Source organism: Galeopterus variegatus, unplaced genomic scaffold, assembly GCF_000696425.1.
Source record: "Galeopterus variegatus unplaced genomic scaffold, G_variegatus-3.0.2 Scaffold3468, whole genome shotgun sequence".
Taxonomy (NCBI): Eukaryota; Metazoa; Chordata; class Mammalia; order Dermoptera; family Cynocephalidae; genus Galeopterus; species Galeopterus variegatus.
The window spans coordinates 59456-83232 of NW_007729579.1; the positions used below are offsets into that span (position 1 = coordinate 59456).

A 23777-nucleotide genomic window follows, 5' to 3' on the forward strand; every position below is an offset into this window, starting at 1 on the left:
GGCGTGGGGTCTGTCCTTAAGCCTCTCTGTTGTCAAGCAAGTCATGCCATAGCACAGTCCTCTGTTGCCTTATCTGCTAACAGAAATAATAAAAACTTCCTCCAGAACTGCTCTGAGACTCAAAAGAACAAACTTCAGAGAAATTAAATGTATATTAATTCTAATTCATATAAATGTCATTTTGATTCTTCAGTTCTTCTGCCTACCAAGCTTCCATGTAAACACTAGTGTGTGAATAAGTGAAAGAATGAATGAATAAAAACTCTGCAGACATAATAAGTGAAAAGCTCAGTTCTAGAAACTTTCACAAATGTTATTCTTATTTGATCCCACAAACGATCATAAAAGGTATGGGTTATTATAATCGATTTTTAGGGGAAGCTGAGGTTCAACAGAGCTAATAAGTGACACATCATTGCAAACACAGTATGGGGCGGATTCCCAAGTTTCTTATTCTTTGGTATTGTATTACCTGCCTTCCTTTCTCCCTTGTCAGATAGCCTCTTGCCCCCCATCCCCCACCCCTTAGCTGTGGGATATTTCTTTTGCATTAATAAGAAAACTATAAAGCTGTTGAACAGATCAGAGTCAGATCTTCCAATATGGGACATATTAAAAGATTTCTCTAAGTTTAAATTCATTTCTCTGTTAAGTTAAAAATTTTCTGGAAGGATTTCACATGTGACTTGTGTACTATAATTATTCTGAAAAACAGGGTGACTTTTCTGACTCTTATGAGGCTGCCCATCACCAACAAGAGCATGATAATACCTGGCTATAGTTGAGGATCTTGAAGACAGACTCTGAGACAAAGAGTATCTTCCCTCGGTCACATCCTACGACAAACAAAAATCCATCTGCTGCCTAATCAGGAGAAATGGATAATCAATTTATCACACTTTAGGAAACATGATTTGTAATCACTCTAACAGCAAATCAAGGATTTGTTTTCTAAGTACCCAAAGCACAGGGACACTCATTGACAGTTTGACTATCCTGAGAAAAGAACACTTAAAACAAATGCCTTATGAGAAGAATAAGATTCTCACCAGGGAAGATACACACATAAACACACACAAAGGGTCTTCAAAAAACTCATGGAAGGATTTGTATTACCTGTTAGTTCAATTTTCCCACAATCTTTTCCTTGTATATACACACACACACACACACACACACATCGTCTAATGATTATAAGGAAAAGCTCAATTAAAGTAAGTTCTTTTTCAAAGCAGAATTCAGCTTAAGAATTTCCTTTTGATTGTATGATGGTCCAGAGAAATCATTGCTCTAATTACAACAACTCTATGGAGAATCACAGAATCTGAGACTGGAAGAACACTGTAAGATCAGAATCCCCTCCCCAATATCTCAGTCACCATGTGTCTTCACCTTGAACACTTCCATTTACTGGGAGCTCTCTAGAACACTGGTTCTCAACATTTGGAGTAGTGTTTTTTGTTTTTATGCTGATGGTCTGGCATGGGGCTGGATCACTTGTATTGTTTTCACCCCCACCCCAAGGAGATTCTAATGTATACAAGGTTGAGAACTACTGCTCTAAAATATTATCCTTCGATTCAGGCTGGGCTATTTGTACTCTAAGTGAGACAAGAAGAGCAAAGCAAAAATTTCCCCTTAGATTCTTACCCCTTCTTCGGTTTAACTACAGGTAAAAGCTCCAGTGCCAATAGAGATAGGTACAGAGACAGGACAGCACTTGGTAGAGAGACTGGAGCAGATGAGCAGCAAAGCTACAGTGCCTGAGAGCTTAGGCCACGCTCCCCACGTGCACCCCAACTTTCCAGTGGATGACTGCTCAGCTCCTGCTGGGGTCTTGCAGGGAGGGACAGGGAGGGCGCTCCCTCCTGTCATGCACTTGCTGTCGTGACTCAGCTCCCCTGGTTCTAATACACAGTGTGGCAATATCTTGCTTTATTCACTAGTCCTCAGTCTGTTCTTTGGAAAAATCTAGAGAAACTGTTCACTTTTCCTCAAAAGGGCCTTTGGAATATAGTTTAATTCAAAAAACTCAGAAATGAATTCATGTGCCAGAAGGTGGAAAAATGGTGTGTGCACTTGTGCTGGGCCAGAGGAAGTGGGCGAGGGGGGAAAAGAATCACTATTGCTGTCAGAACCTGGCAGGCCACTCAACCAGAAGGAAATGGGGAGGATCCTTTCCTAAGTTAGGTCCCTAAGCTGGCCCAGGGGCAGGGGATGACAGTGAGGGGGAAGTAACTTTCCAAGCACCATCTGCTGGAAGCCTCATTCTGTCAAAAAATAGGGTATTAATAACTTCCTCATTTGCCTTGCAGACAGTCTTATATCTCACAAGAGAAGTGCTTTGAGGCTTTCATTGATGTGGTGATGTGGCTCGAAAGGTAGCTGGGAAGAAGGTGACTGACATTCTGGAGGGAATGCTGAGCAGAGCCAGGCCTGAATCGAGGACATGAGCAAAGCAGATTTCAACACATCCCAGGGAAAGCAAAGAGGTTCCAAGGGCCAGTGAATGCCGTCACTGCAGGGGAGGCTCTAAACATTCTGGCTCTGCTGCTCTCTGGCAAATAAACTGTCAGGTGAAGGAGCTGGGCCCAAGGAGACAGCTGAAGAGCAGAAGTTGTGGGGACACTATGAGTGCCACAGGGACACGGGACAACCAGGGACTGGCTCGCTCTTGGGAAGACGGTGCTAGTTAAGAAGTGACATGGAAGTCCTGTGATGGTCTGCCTAGTTTTCAAGACGTAGGGAAGAAGAATGTCTAGACATTATAGATTAAGGTTGACCAATCCCTGACACACAGTTTATTAGAGATATTTTGAAAGCATGTAGTAAAGAAAGTAGTAGTCAGATTTGCATTGGTGAGGAATAGTGGAAGTCCAGTTTCTGCTGCCAAACCGTTTACATGCCGTCTGAGTGAACCCTGCCTTCTGCTGAAGCAGATTCTCAGGAACTGGGCTCCTGGAAGTGGCAAGAGATTGCACCGTATTTCACAGCCACTGACATGTGCCAGGGAATGAGAGAAGTTTCCTCAGGGAAAACAGACCACCATGAGTGCAGCACAAAACAGAGCAGCAGAAAAGGCAGGCCCGAGATGCAGTTCTTAGCTCGCATATTACAATCCTTGTTCCAAACCCTAATAAGTGTGGGTATCTGATGGGAAATTATTTAGAAAAGCAGCAAAAAGAAAATTATGAAGTATGGGTCATTGCAAAAGGAGCTTTTTGCAATATGTAAATTATAAATAATTATAAATTATATATAATTTACATATATATATATATATATACACACACACACACACAAAAATTGGTTTTTTTCCTTAAGAAATAATCTAATTTTACCAGTATAATCAGGATCAGCTACATAATTTGTAGGGCCAAATACAAAATTAAAATGTGGGACTGTTCATAAATTAAGACTTTCAAGATGGTGACAGCAGAGCATTAAACCATGTGGAAGGCCCTGTGTGACTCCATAGGTTGTATGCCCATGAAGCTGGCCCTGGTGGCAGCTCCAGAGATGCTGCAGACAAAGTTTCTATTTTAACTTCAGTGAGTCCTCCCTGAGAATGTGGACATCTCCATGAGAAGGACGAAGAAGCAGAGTTGGGTGTACGAAGAAATGTGTTCTGACAGTAGTAACCAAAGGACCATCACCCACTTGCTGGGAAGCCTGAGCCCCACCCTAAAGTGCTTATCATTGGTTTGGATGTTCCTGAACAGTACCACGCCTCCAGTAAGTATACGAAAATATTTGTTCAATTTGTGAATAAACGAGAATGAAAGGCACAGAGATATGCCTAGGAGATCTACAAGTCACACAAAGATCCAAAGGACTGCTAATGACAAGCTGGGCTGTGGTGCCACCCAATAAATAGATTTAGACAGAGATAAAAGAGAAGTCCTATCTTAATTTAAGTTTGAAAACATGAACTGCACCTACTGTACCTATAGAAGATGTAAAAACCTGACCTAACAATAATTCATGTACAAGAGAGTTGGAGAGGGGCAGTACTACAGCTGCCCAAATGTGGCCCTAATAAGATGGCTTCTATGGCAAGGGAGGCACCAACCCTGTTCAACTTCAGGCCAGACCACACCTGAAGTGCTGTACTGGGTTGTGGGAGCCACTTCTGGAGGGAAATCTTGCACACAGATGTGGCTCTGGAAAGTGTGTGTGGCAAATACTATTGGGAGGCCAATTCCAACCCCTCTGTAACCCCCTTCTCTCTTGCCTGTCTCCCCTTTGGAAGGTGGAAATCTACATACTTGCTTCTGCGCCCTAACCTGCAGTTAGGGGTGACCAAGTGACATACTTCTGGATAAGATGAAGTCCAATATTGGGCTTCCAGGAAGGCGTATCCTCTCCTGATAAAAAGGAAGCCAGCATAGGTCTCCCCCACCACTTTTTTTCTGGTTGGTCTGTCTACTCAGACCCGGCCCAGCCATCCTGCTGCATTAAGGAAAAAAACTAGCATGCTGGCTTAGCATGGCTATGTGAGAAGACTCACAGAGCCTGGTTCCTGCTGACCTCACTGAACCACCTACACAACCTACCTAGGACCAGTTATACTAGAGAAACAAAACCCTGTTTATTCATCAGCTGGCTTAGCATGGCTATGTGAGAAGACTCACAGAGCCTGGTTCCTGCTGACCTCACTGAACCACCGTAGCCACCTACACAACCTACCTAGGACCAGTTATACTAGAGAAACAAAACCCTGTTTATTCATCAGGTTCCTTGCTATTGAAAGCTTTCCAATTTGATACAGCACATCACGAGAGAATGGGTAGGGAATACCGGAGTGAGCAGACAGGCCAGGCTTACAGGAGCCTGAAGCCAGGTTGAGCCAAAAATGGGTAGTGATGATGCAAAAATCCAACTGGACTATCCTCTACCCTGGGGCTTTGTGAACTTCTGCTCAAAGGTGGGTGCCAAGATCATGCAGGGGACCTGGCAGGGAAAATCAGCCCCGGCTACATGGGAAGTGGAGGCTGGCATCTTTCCTTTTAGTAATGTTTTTCTATTTTTCTTTTTATAGTTTATAAGAGGATATAGTCATATTTCCAAATTCAGTTTCTTTTTCTTCAATTTCCAAGTTAATCTCACTCTACCTAGTACCATGCCTGTAGGAACAGGAGCCCTGTGCAGACCTAATTCTGCATTGACGACAACAAGTCCCCATGGTGCCACCTCACCACCTCTCTGTAGAGACTTAGCAAGACAAAGACAGTGCTAAAGTCAAACAGGTGACAGCCTCGACCTCTTCCATTCGTTTTCCTCTTTGGGCCACTAAGTCTTCAGAAGTTTTGTTGTTTTGATGGTATTTTGGTGTAAAGATTTAGGTGGACCTTTTTGTGCAAGTTGTTAAGTCAGGAGAAGAGAAAGTCTCAATTGTCAACTTCAGTCCTTTTCTAATATCTGCACGCAGGAATATGATTCTTAACTCCCTCCTATTTTAAACAAAATCCTTCCTCTTCTGATTTGAAATCACAGTAGCACAGACCTTCCATTTTTGCCTAAGGTAGGCTAGAAGAGGAGAAAGGTTTTGTGGGAGGAATGTGAGGACTCTCTAAACAGTAAGATAAATGTGGGAACCCCAGAGAGAAAGTGGGCCTAAAAAAGTTCAATGTTGAGACATCAAATTTCCCACATGCTAGTACTTACTCTGAAATTTATAAAAATATGTGTTGTGTAAAACAATCCCACAATTAGGGGCTGGCTGGTTACCTAAGGTGGTTAGAGCCTGGTCTTATAACACCAAGGTCAAGGGTCCAGATCCCCACACTGGCCAGCTTCCCCCCACCCCCCCAAAAAAGAAAATCCCATAATTGCAACATACCCTGAGAATGAGGTGTTTCAATTCATCATCTGACAGAAAAGTTGGTTTGTAGTTTGCTTCTGTATATGGATTGGTGGCACCTTAGGGGAAAAAAAAGAGAAAGTGTTGGTACACTTTATATTCAGATAATGTCTTAGACCTTCTGGATGTGGCCTAGTCCCTACCACCTGGAGTTTAAATTTTAACTTCTTTTTCCTTAACTGAGACAGGGATAGATCTGGCTTTGGACAGAATCTGTAATGCTAAAGAGAATTCCATTGAAAAAAGAACAGTTACTCACAGGAGACATAACAAGCTTGCTTTTCTCATTATAGGGAAAACCAAAAAATAATAGAAGGAAATTAAAAATCTGCTTCTAAGAGAGTAGGCAGCTCTAAAAGTAAACTGGGAGAGGCTCCTGGGAAGGTTCCCTCCTCCCAAGATCTGTACTAAATGGGTTGTCTAGCAGTCCCTCAAATCACCACCACATGTTCTTGGGAAATCATCTACTCTGCCAGGCCCTGAATAAAATATATTGTAGAGGTACTTAGTGTGAGCTCCTCTTCATCAGCGTGAGTTAAATGAGTTTGGCAACCCAAAGAAATGCATTACTTCAGGAAATGCAGCTGTGGCTCCCGGGACTGAAAGGGGATAAGACTTATGTTTAAAAGGCTGTCAATCTGGCATTTTTCAGTAGAACAATAACTTAACAGAGAAAAATGCCAGCAGTAAATGACTTGGAATCTGCACAATAGTGAGCAGAATAGTGAAAGAATAAAATGAAATGGATCTTTAACAATTCAAAGTACCATAAGGAAAGGGGTAAACAGAATGTGTTTGTGACTTTCCTGTCAACTAACAAGGCATATTATTGATCCGTAACCCTGCTTTTTATTATAACTTGAGATTTACCACTTTTTTCTTACCAATTTAATAGAAATTGGTTTTATAATAATTTAACCCATATCATCTTTGCTAATATGAAATTTTAAATGCCATCCTCTAAGCACAGTATACAACATTTATATTTTTGAATAATGATCAAAAGCCAGACAAAACCAGCTACTTCTTATTTCTGGGGGCTTTGTTCAAATATAAAGATGCAATTCTTTTATCATGCAGGTCAGAGATCTGACTGAGATCCCATTTTCCAATTTCCTCCAATAGCTCAAGACTAGCTATGGAAAATTCCATCAACAGCATTCACTAAAATGCCTGATATATTTCAGAGTTCTCCTGCGGTTTGGATAAATCACTTCCACTTTTCCGCCTCTGTTTTTTCACCCTCCCCACACTTGGTAAAAGAAGGAAAATATTGCCTCCTTCACAAAGAGTTGATCTGGTTCAGGAAAATTCCAGGAAGATGAAAATATCATCAGTGTTCATTCCTGACAATAAAACGCAGCAAGAACCAGCAACTGGTGACTCACTCTTCAAAGGGCCCGTGATGAATTTTCCTCTCAAAAACTGAAACTGACTTTTCTGTGTCACTGCGTGTACCTACATTTCTGGTTTTTATATTGTGAGGGTGATATCCAGGCATGCACATATGCAAGATGGGACATCAGCAGTGTCCTCTCTGATACACATGTAGCCCAGTAACATGCACATACAGAGCCATGCAAAGCACAGAGCTTATATGCTCTGGGGATGTATGAGCGCAAAATTGCATCTCAATACCCACATATGCTCAATAATCACTTCATTTGGCATCATGTCTGTTGTTGAAAACTACAGTCACATTACTGCAGGCTACATATTTGCAAGTAATAAGCATTTGCCCTATAGACTCATGAACATTCTAGACAAAGTTGGTAACATTTGTGGGCAAGGACATAAAAGACAATAAAGCCCGGGGTCTCACCTCTTAATGTTTTCATGTGCTGAACAGCCATCCTCAGCACAGTAAGTTTATCTAATTTCCTGGACATCGCGTTGCACGTTGGTACCAAAGAAGCCAATTCATCAATAAAACTGTTCATTTTATCCCGACGCCTCTTTTCAATCTGACTGTGAGCTTCCCTGAACAACAATATGAAAAATGATTTCTTACAAAATGTAACAAAGCATCAAGGAAACGATGACAAAAATAAATGAGTTATAACTGTTTTGTCAACATTCATCTGACAAGGCAAATTTAGAATTTGCAGAATGATTCAAATTAGACTTTCCTATTAAATTTACCCCCCCCCCCAAAAAAATGGTCTCACTGCCAGGTCAGTATTAGTTTTTCTATACTTACCTTCTTCCTTACAATTAAGGAGAAAAATTACAAAAGTTGTCTTTTCAGAGTAAACTGAATTGTTAATTTCTCCTCATTTTGGGGCCGGCCTGTGGCTCACTCGGGAGAGTGCGGTGCTGATAACACCAAGGCCACGGGTTCGGATCCCATATAGGGATGGCCGGTTGCTCACTGGGTGAGCGTGGTGCTGACAACACCAAGTCAAGGGTTGAGATCCCCTTACCGGTCATCTTTTTAAAAAAAAAAAAAAAAATTTCTCCTCATTTCTTCTCCTTCTAGCCTCTGTAAAATTGGATTTTGAGATGGGGGTGGGAGGAGAGAGAAGGGAGGTGGAGTCTTCACAGAGCAAAGCCTCCAGAACAGCCACAGAGAGAGCCCAAGGTCCATGAGGAGCTGGCTGTGCAGCCTGGGAGGGCCTCACTCCTGTCCAGTCAGAGACTCACTGACTGAGGCACCTGGTAACTAATGCTGCCATTCCTAGATGAGCCAGGAACCCATCTAGATGCAGCATATACTATATCTGTCCCCAAGAGTTTCCTCCAAGGAATGTCACGCTCCTCCCTCCTCAGAGTGGCCACCCGCCAAGATAGGATGATGCTTCCCTGGCACACTCTCTTCCTGGACTGACTGTACCTGCTGTTTGCAACTATCCTCCTAAGGAGGTGCATCAGGAGTGGAAATACAATTTGCTGCAGTTGCTGTAGCTATAGAGCCATGGGACCTCCTGCAAAAGCTAGAAGTCTTAGGTCAGCCAATTGCTGCTGCCCCCTAGTGCTGTGAGTCATGATAGCCTCAGAAGGTCCTCATACTGATGGCAGGAAAACCTGAGGACCCAATGGGGAGGAGTCAGCATGTGTGGTTGGATGCAGGAAGAACCAAGTTAAAGAATCTACTCAAGGGAGCAGGGCATGCTCCACATCTGCCTTCAGTTGCAACTTGCAGTGCAATCCAGGCCCCTTTCAGAGGTTAGACTCAGCCCAGGAATTGAATTGCTGAGCCATGTCTCCTCTGGAAGGCCCCCGAGTCAGGAAGGAGTAATCTGCTGAAGACTGGGGAAAAACTTTAGCACCGATTGATTTTCTATTACGTCCAAAGTCCCCTTCAGGTTGAACATGCTTGAACAGCAAAGAGGAAAGGCCAGCTCAGCCTAGACAGAGGGGAGGTCAGAAGGCCACATCAAGCCAAGGCCCACTACCCCTTCCCCTGTTCCCTAAGGATGTGACAGTGCCCATGAAGATAATTAGACAGACAGCAACCAAACACACAGAGCCCTCAGCTACCCTCAATGCACCCGGAATCAGGACAGTCTGTAGACCAAATGAGGGTCCAAACTTACCTGGCATTTTTGATCCTTCCTTGGTGCTCTGTGTATTCTAACCTGGGGAAAAAAAAGCAAAAGATAAAAACATAATACCCTGGAGATGAAAGGCAAAGTGATACATTCCTGTTTTCTTCCTGCCTGATTGCTGTCATCTCTACAGACACGCAAGGGCTCTCGGTTGTTAACCACACTGAGGACTAGGGGTTGGAAGGAGAGTCTGGATGGAGCCCACGGGCTCACTCCTCCTTGCTTATCTCCAATAGAGGACATGGGTGGAACCTGCCCCAAGTAATAGAATGTGTAATCGTGCAAAGAAAATGGCCATAAGGATGCTGAAGTTCAAATTACGAGGTTCATGGTACCTTCCATGAGGGTCTTCTTTGTCTGTGTCCATGCTTTCTCTGAAAAAACAAGAGAGGGACTGTGTGTTAATAAAGAGATATAGAATACCTTCTAATTGTAATACAGAAGGCTCTCATTTATCCAGAAACCAAACAATTGGAAAGCTCAAATAGCTATACTATTGATTAATGATGTATTAATAATAAAACAAACAAAAACGATTAATTTGAACCTACTGTAGATCTTGAACTGGTTATCAAATTTTTTAAAAAAAGGTTGTACATAGTCTCAATAGAGTTTGAATGTTAACATACATTTTGCCATCTCTTGATTGTTTGAAAATTGAGAATACATAGCATTTATGGATACTCTTAGTGAACTACAGCATCCAAATACCTGTGACACCTCATTCCCCATGATTCTGGATAAATGAAGCTTATTCCATCTGCAAAACATATCGAGCATAGATGATACGTGTGCATATATATCTATTTGGAGGCGGGGGTGGAGTGAGGCGGGGGAACTAAAGTACTAACGAAGACGTACTGAGCAGAAACCCAGGCAGCTATTCAAAGGCACTACTACTAAATGTTCTGCTTTTCAGCTTGGTGGGAACTCCTAGGCTCGAGGGATTGGGATGGTGGAGTGTAGTGGGACGGAGGGCTCCAGAGGGTCTTGGGGTCATAGCAGGGATCTGCTTCCCTTTTACAGACCCCAGAAATCAAATTTCATGGCATCTTGGTGTTCAGGAGAAAGAAGACTGAAATCCCCAGAGGGAGAAGTTAAAAAGTCCCCCTTGGGGTCAGCTTACCCTTCTCCAGCCCATAAATTTTTCAGGAGGGAACTGACTGCAACCTGGGCCTCTCTCCTATCTCCTTTATCCCATAAGAAAGGAGGGATTACGGCCCTTCAAACAATATAATCTCAAGGGCCAAAACAACTGTTTCTAGGAGCACTGAATCATGTCACATGCATTCCAGAACAGTGGTTCCCAACGAGGTGCCCTTGGTTTCTTCATAGTCAGAGAGTTTCTCTAGCTAATGCTAAAGTTCAAAGGATATCATATAGTCATGTGAGAAAACAAAAACTCTCTCTCCTCTTTTGTCTAGAATTGTATCTGTTCATTGAGACCAGGTTGATCATTTCAGGTGAAGAGAAGCTCTGCCTGGCAGTTATGGATGACTTTAGTACATTAAAGCTATAGGGAAGGGGATTATGGTTGCTTAACTAATTGAGTCTCCACAAATTGCAGATTTGCAAACTGGGGTCCACAAGGGAAACCTGAATGGTATTGGGTAGTGACAGATCTAGATAACAAAGGTCTCAGAACACATCAGTGGCTCCATCAGCATTTGCGCGAGACAAAGGTTCATGGAAAACATCTCCTGGTCTCTGCTGGGAGTTACTGTTAGGAAGGATTCCCTCACGGTCCTCACACCCACTGTCCATCCCCTGGGTGTTGGCTCTCTTCATTATCTGGGATAACTTACATATTAATCATAGCACCTCCTAGTGGGCATCTGACCTCCAGCCATTGTGCTCCCCAAATTCGACCTGTGAACTTCAGCAGAAAGGACATCTGCTGTAGGGGGGATACCTCCTTGGAGATTTTCCCTCATTAAACAAAAGAAAACCTCTTAAATGGACATTTGGGTAAGATACCATACAGTTGCCTCAACAAAACAAAACGTGCCTTTGAATATTCTATACTATCTTATTCCCTAGGTGTTTGTGCAGATATGGCAGAGTTGACTGTAAGTGTGAAAATTTACTTACTCAAAAGAAAAGTCATCAAGTCTAAAAAGAAACAAACACACTATTTAATACAACAGGTTCATACTAATTTAAGTAACGTCTAAGGACAATATCAATGCTCCTATACTGTTTTCAGAGGTGATCTCCACTCATTTCTTCCACCAACACTGATTAAGCACCTGATACTTGCTGCCTTCCTCAGAGAGGCCCTCAGGCAAAGCTCTCTTGGAAACCCCCAAGATTACATCCATAGATTTAGTTCTCTTGCTTGAGGAGCAAACAAAGAGGAAGAAAGGGCTAAAGGGTAGAACATGGCTTTAAGGCTGTTCTTTTTCCCTTGATGTGAAACAATATGGGGATGGGAGGGGAAAGAAAACGCCTCAGCAGCACTGGAGGCTCCCTCCTTGTGCAATCAGGGGAAAACAAAGTCAAAAGCCAACTGTACAGCCACCTAGAGCCAGACCTTTTATCCCCATCCCTTCTTCCAGGAGAAACAGTAGCTGGTCCCTAGATGTTCCATGCCCGTGAACTGACACCAAACTTAACGAGTGGAAGGCGAGCCCCAAAGGCCTTACTGGTAGTCGGCGGAGCTGCCCTTCCGTTTGCGGTTGCAATCCACGCCACTGCTGCCGAGGGAGCTGGAGAGCAGGTCGGTGGGGCCCGGGGACATGAAGTCACTGATTGTTGAGGAAATGTCCATTCTCTGGTCTGCCATTGGATGCTCTGGAATGGTTACAAGGGGGCACAGAGGCACGTTTATTTCAATGTGCTCTTCTAAAGCAGTGGAGGGCTTGGTGGCGCTGTGGAGGGACTCGGGCTGGTTTACAGCACCCACATATCTCTCCCCCCGCCAACCCGGAACCGGCACGTGGCAGAATGAAAAGAGCATTGCATTTATTTTAGGAGTTTTTGTGGGTAATTTAGGCCTACTCGCTCATTTTTCTGGTGAGGACACAAAAGCCCAGAGAAAGTGAGTGGCTTCTCCTAGGTCCCCGCGTTGGGGCATGGAAGAACTAAACCAGAACCCAACTCTCTAGGAGCCACAACCCAGTGCTGATCCCACTGAGGGGACCATGCGTCCCAGATGTTCTCCAACAGTCCTAATTTTATTTTCTGCTAGTCAATAAATATATGATCAATGAAATAAATAAAGGTGATTTACTTGGTGTTATCATCGTACTTTTATGATGACTTTTGTAAAAGTTGTAAGAAAGCAGAAAATATCCTTTCTCAGAGTATAAGCACTACTTGGGAGTCAGGAATAGATGGTACCTCCCTATCACCCACCCAGGCAGAGTCTGTCCTGCCTTCCCCCACTGTCCTTTTGTACCCAGTGATCCCCACAAGGAAAACTCTGCATAATGAAATGAAGACATTGTAAACAAACTTGCAAAACATTTTGAAAGTGCGTATTTTAAAAGCTTGAAGTAAGGTGGCCCCCAAAAAAGAGGGCAGTAAGTACCTTGCAAGGTGCTCCAACTTCAAACCAGGGTGAAGAGGTCGTGTCCTGCCTGTAGTCAGGGGTCTCCGCTTCACGCAATGTGACTGGAGGTGTCACTCCCTCCCTCTGGGCCCAAGTTCCCTCATCTGCAAAACAGAAGGGTGAGTGTGAGCTATGGTTTTCCACTATCACTATTACACCCACAGATCAGTGGACCAGTCCCTTTCGGGTTAGGTATGTGCCAGTTTTTCACTTCTATGAGCGTGGCTGAAATGGATATCTTTGTGCATATATCTCCTCACGTTTGAGCTATCATCTCTTAGAACAATTTTTTTAAAGTGGGACTGACAGGTCATAAGGGGACATGAATTGTATGTTTTGGAACATATTGAAACATTATGCTACAGAAAAGCTCCAACAATTTCTATCTCCAACAAGAGGCATTGCCAATCTGAAGGGGTGGGAAAAAAAACCTCATTGTTTTTACCTGCATTTTAAAATTATTACTGATGCTGCTCCTATGTTCATAGGCTCTTCCCTGTCTTCCTTGTGTCTACTCATGTCCTGTTTTTCTACCATGACGGCCTTCCAGCCCGTGCTCACCTGCACACCAGGACATGGCTGGAGAAGACAGCCCAGTGGCCTCCAGTGCTGCCCAGCAGTCCTGCACTTGCTGGCCAGTTATCCTCCCACTCTGCTGTCAAGGACTCCACACTTTCTCCCCTTTCCTCAACATCTCCCCAGTCTTCACTCTCAGCTAGTAACTTTTCTTCTTATTAAACTGAGAAAAGAGGCCACCAAGCACATCCACCAGCCTACCCAGATGCTCCTATTTAGGGTCCCCAGCCCCCAACTCATGGGTGGGTTTCACCTCTCTCACCTACCCAAGACCATCATTCCAGAGCCCCCCACCCCCACCCCAACCCGATCCTGCCTCACTCACTTTACCACGCTACTGGGTCATTCCCTTTGGTTAAAAACATCAGTTACATAACACCCGTCTTGGGGAAAACAAACTTTTTGAACACCATCCTCCAGCTACTGTGCCATTTCTCCGCCTCCAGTTCTTTTCCTCTTATTTACTATCACCCAACTCAAATCAGGGGCTTGTCCCCATCATTCCCATATAACAGCCTGTGTTGGATTCACCAGTGACCTCCCAGTGCCGGACCCAATGGCCAGTTCCCCCTGGCCCATGGCAGCATCTGCTAGAGCTGCCTTTCCTCCTCCCTGTCTCTTGGCTTCGGAGGCACCACCTGCTCATGGCTCTTCTACTTCAGTGGCCGCTCCTTTTTGCTGTCTCTAGTTGGTTCCTTCTCATCTCCCTCACCTCTAAATGAGGGTCCCACAGATGCCCTGGGACCTCTTCTCTGTCTATCAGCCAAGCAACTAAATGAGGTGAAAAATTGCAAGTTTCAGCATTCCTGGAAGAAGCTACACTTCCTGAAGGAAGAAGTACCACACAAGCTACCAACAATCATCAGGTGCCAGGGGGTGAGGTGGAAGGATTTATTTATTACCTGAAATTATGGTTCTTAATCCTCAGATCCAGCTTGGGAGGAGTAAGGGGTCACTGGACTTGTGGGTCACCTCAAAGTGATTTTCATGTTTTATAATGTCCTTTCAGGCAGTCAACTTCTTCCAAAAACCTACAAGTGGGGACAATGGGAAAAAAAACCCAGACAGGTCACTTTGGGGTAAATAAATGAGAAAATCTCTTGGTTGCTAAGGGAAATGGCGAAGCTAGCTATGACCCCTGATGGTGGGGAGTAACCCGGCGAGCTCTCAGTGCCATCCGCCACCGTGTTCTACCTGCACTGGCCACCCAGCTGTGTGACCATCCTTTACCTCCCTCCAAAACCTAGCTGCACACACATGAAGGAATCTGGCAGGAGAAGTGTTCTGTGAAAAACAATGCCCTCTATGTTACTAAAAATGGATTCTTGGGCATGTCCTCGAGAAGGAAGGTAATTGTGTTTTTTTATTTCCCTTACTGAGTCAAGTCATAAAAATAGTAAACACTTGAGTGCATCAGGCACTTCTTTATTGTTTTATGTGGATGATCTCATTTGAACCTGAAAATTATGAGGTAGATACTATTGTTTTCTCCTCTTCACTAGCCAGTCACACAGCCAGAGAGTGGCAGGCTTCCAGAAGCTACAATCACTGCTAATGACACCATTCTGCTTTCTCAAGTGCAACTAGTTACCTGAACCCAAACAATCAGGAATGATGGAAACAAGTCTTCCAAAAACATTAAGCCAAAATAAGCTGCTGGCAGGCCAGTACCTAAACCAATTGCTGAGACTGAGCTAACATGCTTAAAGAAAACGTCCATAAGCCTCACATCCATCTGGGCACACATGAAGCTGAGAGAGAAATAAATCCCGGAAAGAGGCTCATGTCAGCCAAGTGGCAGCGCTGCCCCCATCTCTTACTGACAGGGCCGAGAGGTCTCCTCCCCACCCTCTGATTCAGTGGAGGATTTCTGCATCTGGGAGGCACTGATTTGAAAGGAAGAAAAGGGCTTCCCACGTCCTTCTAATCCATCCCTGCTCTGCCTTGACATGGCAAGATTTCGATTTTAAATGGGGCTTTCCTGACCTTTCTGGCATTGCACACTGCACTGGCTAATTCACACGGTCTTTGGAGTACACATCTCTGCTGTGATCATCACGATGGTCTTCCAGTGGACATCCAGGAATGGCACTCCTTTGTCCTCCATGTATTCCTCTTTATAGTCTAATGCAGACACCTTCATGGTCAGACTCTGCTAAGCCCAGTCTGGGCATGTGCAAATAACATGACAAGGAATTTTGGACTTCCAGTCACTGAGCCTCAGTTGGTCAAGCAGCAGCAAAAGGATGCAAAATTCCCAGGCTTCCACTGAATTCCATCTGAATCTGACTCCTTGTCCAGGTCACAGGCTATCCTCCCAGTCCCAAGTTAGTGACCCAGAATCCATCTTGGGCTTCCTCCCTCTCCCCTCACACCCAAAGCCCCACACAGACCTCTTAGCAGTCCAGCCACACCCCTCAGTCTCCTTGCCATTGCTTGTCAGGCTGCTGTCCTCTCCAGCCCCACCCCCTCCCCATTAGGGTCAGAGACAGGACACCACCTGCTTAGAACACTTCAGTGACTTCACTGCTCTGCCCCAGCCTTCAGACAAAATCCAAAACTCCTTAGCAGGAAACATCCAGCCTTGCTTAGTCTCCAGCCCAACCCTTCCCATCTGCTGCCTAAAGCTCTGGCCAAACTGGAATACTGAAGTTCCCAGGAGCACCACCTCTGCTGGGCCCACATTTTTTTTGCAGGTGTGGCTCCCTTTATACACACTGTCACCTGTTGAACTGCTTTTCTTTCACATGCCTTCAGGCGTCACCTCCTGGAGCAGCCTTCTGAGATGCACGCTCTCTCCCTGGCTTTCTCTGGTGCAGCCACTTGGCCCCAGCTCCTTCACACCCTGTGGCCATTCTCTGTCATCCTGCTAGTCAATCCACTGATGACCCTGAGCAGCCAGGGCCTTACCTATAGGTGCCTCCCAGTCCCCAGTCTCACGCCTCACCCCAGGCGGCACTCACCACACATTAACTCAATGAACACATTCATGTCCTTTCCCATTCCCAGACTTCCCTGAAATTTAGATGAATGTTCTAAATTAAGTACTTAACTCCATATGAAATGTCTTATTTTGATCAATTTTTCCAATACTCAAACTTACTTTATGGAAATAATAAATTATAATTCTAATATAGATCTTGACACTATCTTTTACATAACAAAAACCACAGGGCCTTTCTTATATGCTTAGACAAGGTAAGGAAACTGAACTAGCTGTGACACTTAACATTATTTTTGGAAAACTGTTTTCTCTTCAAGAAGGTGTTCTTAGATGTAAGAACAATAAATAAAACAACAAAATAAAAGAAAATCCCCCACCTCTTTCTGTGTTAACTACTTCCAAATGGCATTTGAGCCAAGGGAGACCACAGGTACTGCGAGAGGGACTCTAGCTGAGGCTGAGCTCAAAGGGCCCGCCTGGCGCAGTTATCAAAGTAGCGCATGTGAGGATGCTCTCGGGAGAGCCTGGCCTGTGGTCCTGGAGTTGGGGCCCCATATGTGCCCACTTCTGAGCTGGAGATTCTACAGGTGGGACGGAGGTTTGCTGGCCAGCCAAAGAAAGCAGGGCACAAAGAGACTTGCGCAGCATGCCTGGGACACGTCCTCTATCCCTCCTAGGAGCACAGGGAGAAGGATCTTGGGAGCTCTGCACAAAGGACAAGGAGGATGCAGGAGGATCACAGCCAAGGCTGCCCTGCAAAGAGATGCCTCACAGCTGGGAAGAGCAAGGCAAGGTGCCAACCGCTAAGTAGGTGCCGAAAGGAGACACAGCTGCTCTTCTGAGCAGAGCAGGGTAAGGCTGAACTCGGCCCCTTAAGAAGCCCACACCCACCACCTAGTTGAAGACTCCCAATCCAGACCAGCTTCTCTCCTTCCCCTGGTCCCTGCTCCAGCACCTAGCTGGCTATAAGAAGAGACGACGGGAGCAGCAGGTGGTGTTAATGTTCCCATTGTGAGCTGCCCCTCCCTGTGGGAAGGGTCTGCACTGTGCCCTGGTGTCAGGCAGGGCTCCGAGACTGGCCTGACCCGTGTATGTGTGCACAGAAGTGACAGTCACAACTTTCAAACAGAACCTTCAACATGCCTTCCTCTGTCTGTGCCCAAGACCAGCAATTTTCTGGATAGAGGCTCCTCCTTCAGCCAAGGCCCCAGATGGACGGTAGCACAGAAAGAAATAAGCCTTCGCTACTGCAAACCACTGCGATGTCGAGGTTGTTCCCAGGGTGAACAACACGTCTACTTGCCCAGGACCTTCCCATTTTAGTGCTGAAAAGTCCTGCGTCCCAGGAAACCCCTCTGTCCCAGACACCGAGATGGTTGGTCACCTAGTATTACCGCTGCACGACTTATCCTGAGCTGATTGACACAGGTGAGGAGGAGGAAATGACTAGGATCCTAGAGCCACAGATTGAACCTGATCCAGGAGGGGTAAAAGAGAACAAAGACATTTATAAAGGATGAATTTAATTTTCACAATAACTTATCCATTCACTGTGATCATTATCCCAATTTATAAGGTAAGGGTCTGAGGATTGAAGAGGCAAGTTACCTCCCTTAAAATGGCACAGCTAGCAAGTGGGGACTGAAACCCAGGTGTACCTGGCTTTACTGCTGGTGCTTCTAACCACCACACTGCTGATCCTGCCTACAAATACCACCCCCGAAAGTAAACTACAGAGACAAAAGCTAAACAAAACACACAAGAAATACACAAGAAACAAGCATTTTTTTTTTTTTTTGAGGATGTAATAATGCCCCTGCTTTATTTCTGATTTTAGTAATTTTGGTCTTCTCTCTTTTTTCCCTGGTCTGTCTAGATAAAGGTGTGCAAATTTTGTTGATCTTTTTAAAGAATCAACTTTGGTTTTGCTGATTTTCTCTGGCTTTTTTTTTTTTATTTTTATTGAATCAAAATTGATTATACATATTTTGGGGGTTCAACATTGAGATATGTTGATCAAATCAATATTAGTAGCATATATATTGTTACAAATTGTAATTATTCTTTATGCCCCTTGTCCAATCCTGCCCCATCCCCCTTCCTCTCCTCCTCCCCCCTCTAATCACCCTAGATTTCTTCTCTCCTTCTGAAAGAATAACGGTTACTCTGTTGATTTGCTACCCAAATGATCTGTCCAATGCTGAGAGGCGTGATCAGGTCCCCCAATACTATCATAGAGCAGATGTCTCTTCCGTCACTATGAAATGGCCTCTGTGGAGACAGACATCTTCCTCCTGTCTTTATCTCTGCTGGTGACTCTCCTTGTGTCAACTCACTCCAGTGGCTGGTGGACCATCTACGGGGTGGTTATGGCATCTAGCCACCTTTGAGGCAGCCATGGTTATTGTGATGGAGGAGATATTTTTGGCCTGCTCTGTGGTGCTGGCAGTGTGACCTTCACGGCAGCCATGGTTATCATGGTGGCTGTGGTAGGCCACCCACATGGAGGAGATGTTTTTGGCCTGCTCTGGGGTGCTGGCAGTGTGCCTGGTTGTGGAGAGTGTCCGATCCCTGGTTCTATGCCCTGGGTCCCCGGTGGGTCCCGAGGTTCTGGCATGGTGTGCCTGGTTGGGGGGGTGGTCCAGTCCCCAGCTCTTTACCCTGGGTCCCTAGGCACGCCCTGAGGCACTGGTGCAGTGTGCCTGGTGGTAGGAGGGGGATCTGGTCCCCTTCTCCATACCCCGGGTTCCAGTGTGGGCCCCGAGGTGCTGGTGCAGTGTGCCTGGTTGTGGGGGGCGGGGTTCCAGTCCCCAGCTCCACACCCTGGGTCCCTGGGCAGGCCCCAAGAGAAACAAGCATTTCTGGAGAAGAAGTGAGGGGAAATTATAAGAAGAAATCCTGGTTCAGGAAAGATACAGGAACTAAGTAAACAAGTTCCCTCTGAGCTTCCTGGTGGCTAAGGCAGAGAGGGAGATGCTCAGCTCTCACTGTGTAAGACTGGGCAGTATATCAGTTAGTTCATCAAAGACAGACCTGGGCAAGGAGAGGTATTTGTTGGGAGGGCCTCTTTATGGGACCCAAGGAATGCTGTGCTGAACGGTTCTGGGGAAACCAGTTATGTAAAAGAACAGAGGGCTTCCCCCTTTTAAAAATGTAAGCCCAGTGAAAGGCTGCCTCCTCTCTTTTCCCCCAGTGTCACCCCCAGTGTGACAGCTGGATGGAGTTCTGTTAAGACACTTTATGAAGCCCTGGGATGTCACTCGGGTAGCAGCTTTTGATGCTATGGCTTAATAATAGGTACGGCTTAGGAAAATATGGACCACAGTCAATTAGTATCCTTGACTACCCTATTTCGTAGCTGTATGCTTACTGATGTACCTCTCCGCAAAACCCCCAGGAGGGGCCCCTGGGTTGCCACCTCTGTATCCTCACAACCTACAAGGAGCTGCCCTGAGCACAGTACATGCTCCGGAAGTACTGCTTTCCTTCCTGGGCCCAAACAGCCACAGCAGATGGCCCTTGGCCCCATTCTCCACTGCGTGAGGGAATGAACGTTAAGTAGTTGCTCAGTCTGTACAGATGGTGGTGGCCTTTGAGCAGAGGTGAGGGGCTGATGGGGCCCTGTCTGCTCTGCAAGTCCTCCTTGACCCTCCATGGTTACTCTACTCTGACAGGCTGTGCGGAGTTTAGTTGCCTTGCTTTGCAACAGATGGACTTAAAGAAACTCCACCGAGTGAGACCAGATGCCTTGAACCTAAGGTAACAGGTGTTTGCACCAGGATCATTCAACAAGCATTTCTCTAGCCCCTAGCAGAAGCCAGGACAATGGGAACATAGGGAGAAATCAGCAGTCCTTATGTTCAAAATGCCCTCAATCTAGTTGGAAAGTGTTTAAATAAACACATGACAGCACGACCAATGCAGCAGGCAGGGCCATGCTCACAATTGTGAGGTACCTGTGCCTAAGTGGCAGAGATTTGTTGAGCCATTATGACAAATTTCCAGCAGGTGGCAGTCAAGTGTCTTGAAGAAGGAGTGCTTTTTTTTCTAGCTGTGGGGCATAGTATACAAGGTGCATGAGCAGAACAGAGGAGAAAAACATGAGCTTATTGACTGCGGGGGGAGGCGGGTAATGAAAGGAGAGTGACCAGGAGGAGGTGAGACTTGAATTAGGTGTTGCAGGTGTTTGTCTGAATGGGTGGGAGTACATTCTGAGCAGAGGAGGGCAGTATTTACAGTGGTACTTCCATCCAGAAAGGCACTGGTCATCAGGCGCCTGGGAGAGAGCCCCATTTGTGGCACTTGTGTGCCCAGTCCTTCTGGTAGCTCCAGGAGCTTTACCCCCAAATCAAACATAAATCAAGAAGATTGCATTTGGAGGGCTTGGTCCGTCAGTTGAAAGGATCTCACAAGGGACAGAATCTGTGAATCTGGGGCACTATGAATCAAAACAAGGCTAGACTTTGTAGAAAAGACACCCAGTACCACTGACAGAGGAGAGTCCACAGAATTCTGGTCTCAGACAGCTACTGAGGGTTGGTAGAGGGATTCAGAGTTCTAACTAAGAGTCACAAAACAGGGCCAGCCTGTCAATTCTGCAAGGGCATGCACCCAGAACAGCAAAGGCACTTAGTAAATGTTTGCTGACTGATAAAAAGGATGTCTTCTCAAACCTTGCCTCATCTGTCACTGAGGTATAGGAATAAGAACAAGCTACTGGCTCACTGGCACTTTGGGAGGACTCTCGGTCCTGAATGTGGACATACAGACCACCGATGGGACAGGTGCAGGAAGTGGCAGAGCAAACAGCATGGTCATAACTGAAGCAACTGAGTGGGTAAGCAGATGAAGGAGATCACTCTTGTAATAGATTTGATTAAAAAGACTGCAGAATGACTTGGAATCTCAGGCACCACCAATCCTCCTAAAAATATCCATGAGCCATCTGAAAAGAGAACTGATATTACTTAGTGCTTTTACTGTTCTAGACATGGTGCTTAAGTGCATGCTCTCTGAGAAGACATCATAGTGAGTTTTCCTGACTCGGCCATGGGTCGGTACTGGGGGTTCAAATCTTAGGTCCACATATACGAGCTGTGTGACTGTGCACACAGCACTTAGCCTCTGTGTGTCATGGTCTCCTGACCTGTAAGGGAAATATGATCACATTGCCTGCCTCAGAGCTGTGGTGGAGATTAAATGAGATATATAAAGTGCTCAGAATGGTGGCTGGCACATAATAAACACTCGACAAGTGTCAACTATTACTGTATTCTCATTAACATTATCTGTCCTGGAAGGCTGCTGTGATGGTTATCACTCTCCTTTTACGGATGAGGAAACTAAGTTTGAGAGGATAAGTAACTTGGCCAAGGGTGGTGATTTTATAGGAAGGTAGATTTAAACCCAGGTCAGTCCTATCTAATAGCCGTAGCCTCCATGCAAAATAAGAAGTCAGCACATTCCAGAGTACACAGAGATTTAAAAATTCTTTAAACCAGCATTCCCCCTCAAAGGTCTGCCATGGAACACTAATTCCATGGGATTTTAGTGATGTTACTTACATGTGGGAAAAGGCACAGTAAATGCTGGGTTACATTGTCAGACAGGTTTCTCTTCTGCAGGGCTTCCTGGGCCTTTAAACACGCCCCTGTGGAGTGTGAGGGTCCTGGGGCAGTGGTGTCTCCGATTCCCCAAGTGTGTCCATCTACACACCAGTTTTCATCTAACGTGTAACAGCCAAGGGTTCAACGGGGCGCACTACAGGGATCCCTGTTCTGTAAAACTACTCAGGATTAAGAATCCTCCTCCCCTGTTGTCCTGCCTCCTCTCACCACTGCTGATTTCCTTACATGAAGGTGTTTGTCTGCCAGCCTCTTGGCTCCTCTGAAAGCAGCCCAAGATCTTAGGTTCCTGCCCCACTTCTTCCCAGGAGTGGTCTCTGGTCATGTCCTCTGCCCAGTGCATGCTCTCTGGCCTGGTGCTATCCCTGCCTCTCAGCACTGCATACATTCAGCCCACTCCCTGGCCATCTGGACCAGGGCTCTTCCGCTAGGGTTCTCCCTCCAGCCCAGAGGTTTCTCTGCATTACCTGCAGGACAACAGTAGGATCTGAAGCTACTCAGAGAGCTCCCAGGTGCTGCCTCTCCCTAAGCAGAGGCCAGGCCTTTTCTCCTCTGCACCCCAGCTCCCAGTGCAGGACCTGGCATGGAGGAGATGGTCAACATCTGGGTAGGGGTAGGGTGTGCCATGTACCCACCACATCCCTTCCGCCTCAGCTCTGGGAAGTAGCCTCGTGGGGGCAAAGCTCCTTCCTGACCCTTAGCCTTGACATGCCCCTGCATTTAGAAAGGGCACAGAGGACAACCCCTGACAGTACCAAGAAGGATCAGGGAGGCATGCTCAAGGACCAGCTCACTGAAAACACATCAGCCTGACTCCTGCTTTCTTCTTATTGGTTTTTGTTTGTTCATTTTTGTTCCTAAATGGTATAGAGTAAGAGAAAAGAGCCTGATCCTAAAGTCTCAGGGGAAAGAACACTCTTTTCACCAAAAAACTTACTGCCTGAAGTTGAAGAAAATTCTGGAAAACATCTGCATCTTGTTCTAAAGGAAACAAAAGAATGCACTGCTGTTATTTGGTGTGAGGGAGAGCAGCATCAGGATGAAGTACCTGTGGTGCTTTAGGTTTCTGGTTAGGGGCTGCTGACGAGACAGGCGGGGACAGGCAGCAGGGGTGGACCCAGGGAGACTGAGATGTAGAGAAGAGAAGGCATATATCTTCTTTGAGAATGTGAGGGAAGCAGGAAGAATATTCAGCAGCAGAGAAAAAGGATATTGAGGGATTTTGTATGGGATGGCCTTCACCTTTTTGCCATAGTAAAGAGCAAGGCCAACTACACAGAGGGGGTGGGACTTGAGGATAGCCTGGGCAGGCTACATGGGGAAGGGTGGTGTGGGGACTGCAGAGCAGCAGAGCATCCCAGGCCAAGCTGGACAGCAGGCATTTATCCAGGCATGAGGTTTTCCTGACATCTCAGCAAGCAGGAGCAGGGGAGGAGGCTGAGGATTCTCTGCCGGGTACTGGACCAGCAAGGGGACGGGGGTGCACAAGAGAGTGAGAGGATTCTGGTGCATGAGGAGAGGCAGGGCCGGGTGGTGGTCAGTGCAGGGCCTCTTGGGTTAAAATCCCAGCTCTGCCACTTAACAGCAGTGTATCCTGGGCAAGGTAGGAGGCCTCTAGGAGCTGCAGTCTCCTCATCTGTGAAAGAGGGAGGATTCCTGCTCCCTGGAT

General features: G+C 45.8%; 1 protein-coding gene across 7 annotated transcripts in view; it reads right to left on the reverse strand.

The window, feature by feature from the left end:
- ARNTL (aryl hydrocarbon receptor nuclear translocator-like) overlaps nt 1–23777 on the reverse strand; it is a 78714-nt gene that overhangs the window by 20959 nt on the left and 33978 nt on the right. For 2 of the 7 annotated variants that reach the window (XM_008585129.1, XM_008585128.1), the window contains exons 2-10: nt 14443–14571; nt 12944–13068; nt 12057–12204; nt 11503–11523; nt 9747–9785; nt 9400–9441; nt 7686–7843; nt 5843–5922; nt 772–864 (exon numbers count right to left, since the gene is read on the reverse strand). In XM_008585129.1, the coding sequence (XP_008583351.1) occupies nt 772–864; nt 5843–5922; nt 7686–7843; nt 9400–9441; nt 9747–9785; nt 11503–11523; nt 12057–12196 (573 nt within the window). In that variant the 5' untranslated portion in view covers nt 12197–12204; nt 12944–13068; nt 14443–14571. Of the gene's footprint in view, nt 1–771; nt 865–5842; nt 5923–7685; nt 7844–9399; nt 9442–9746; nt 9786–11216; nt 11573–12056; nt 12205–12943; nt 13069–14442; nt 14572–23777 lie in introns of those variants that run through there. The other 5 variants (XM_008585135.1, XM_008585134.1, XM_008585130.1 and 2 more) reach the window with 4 other exon arrangements.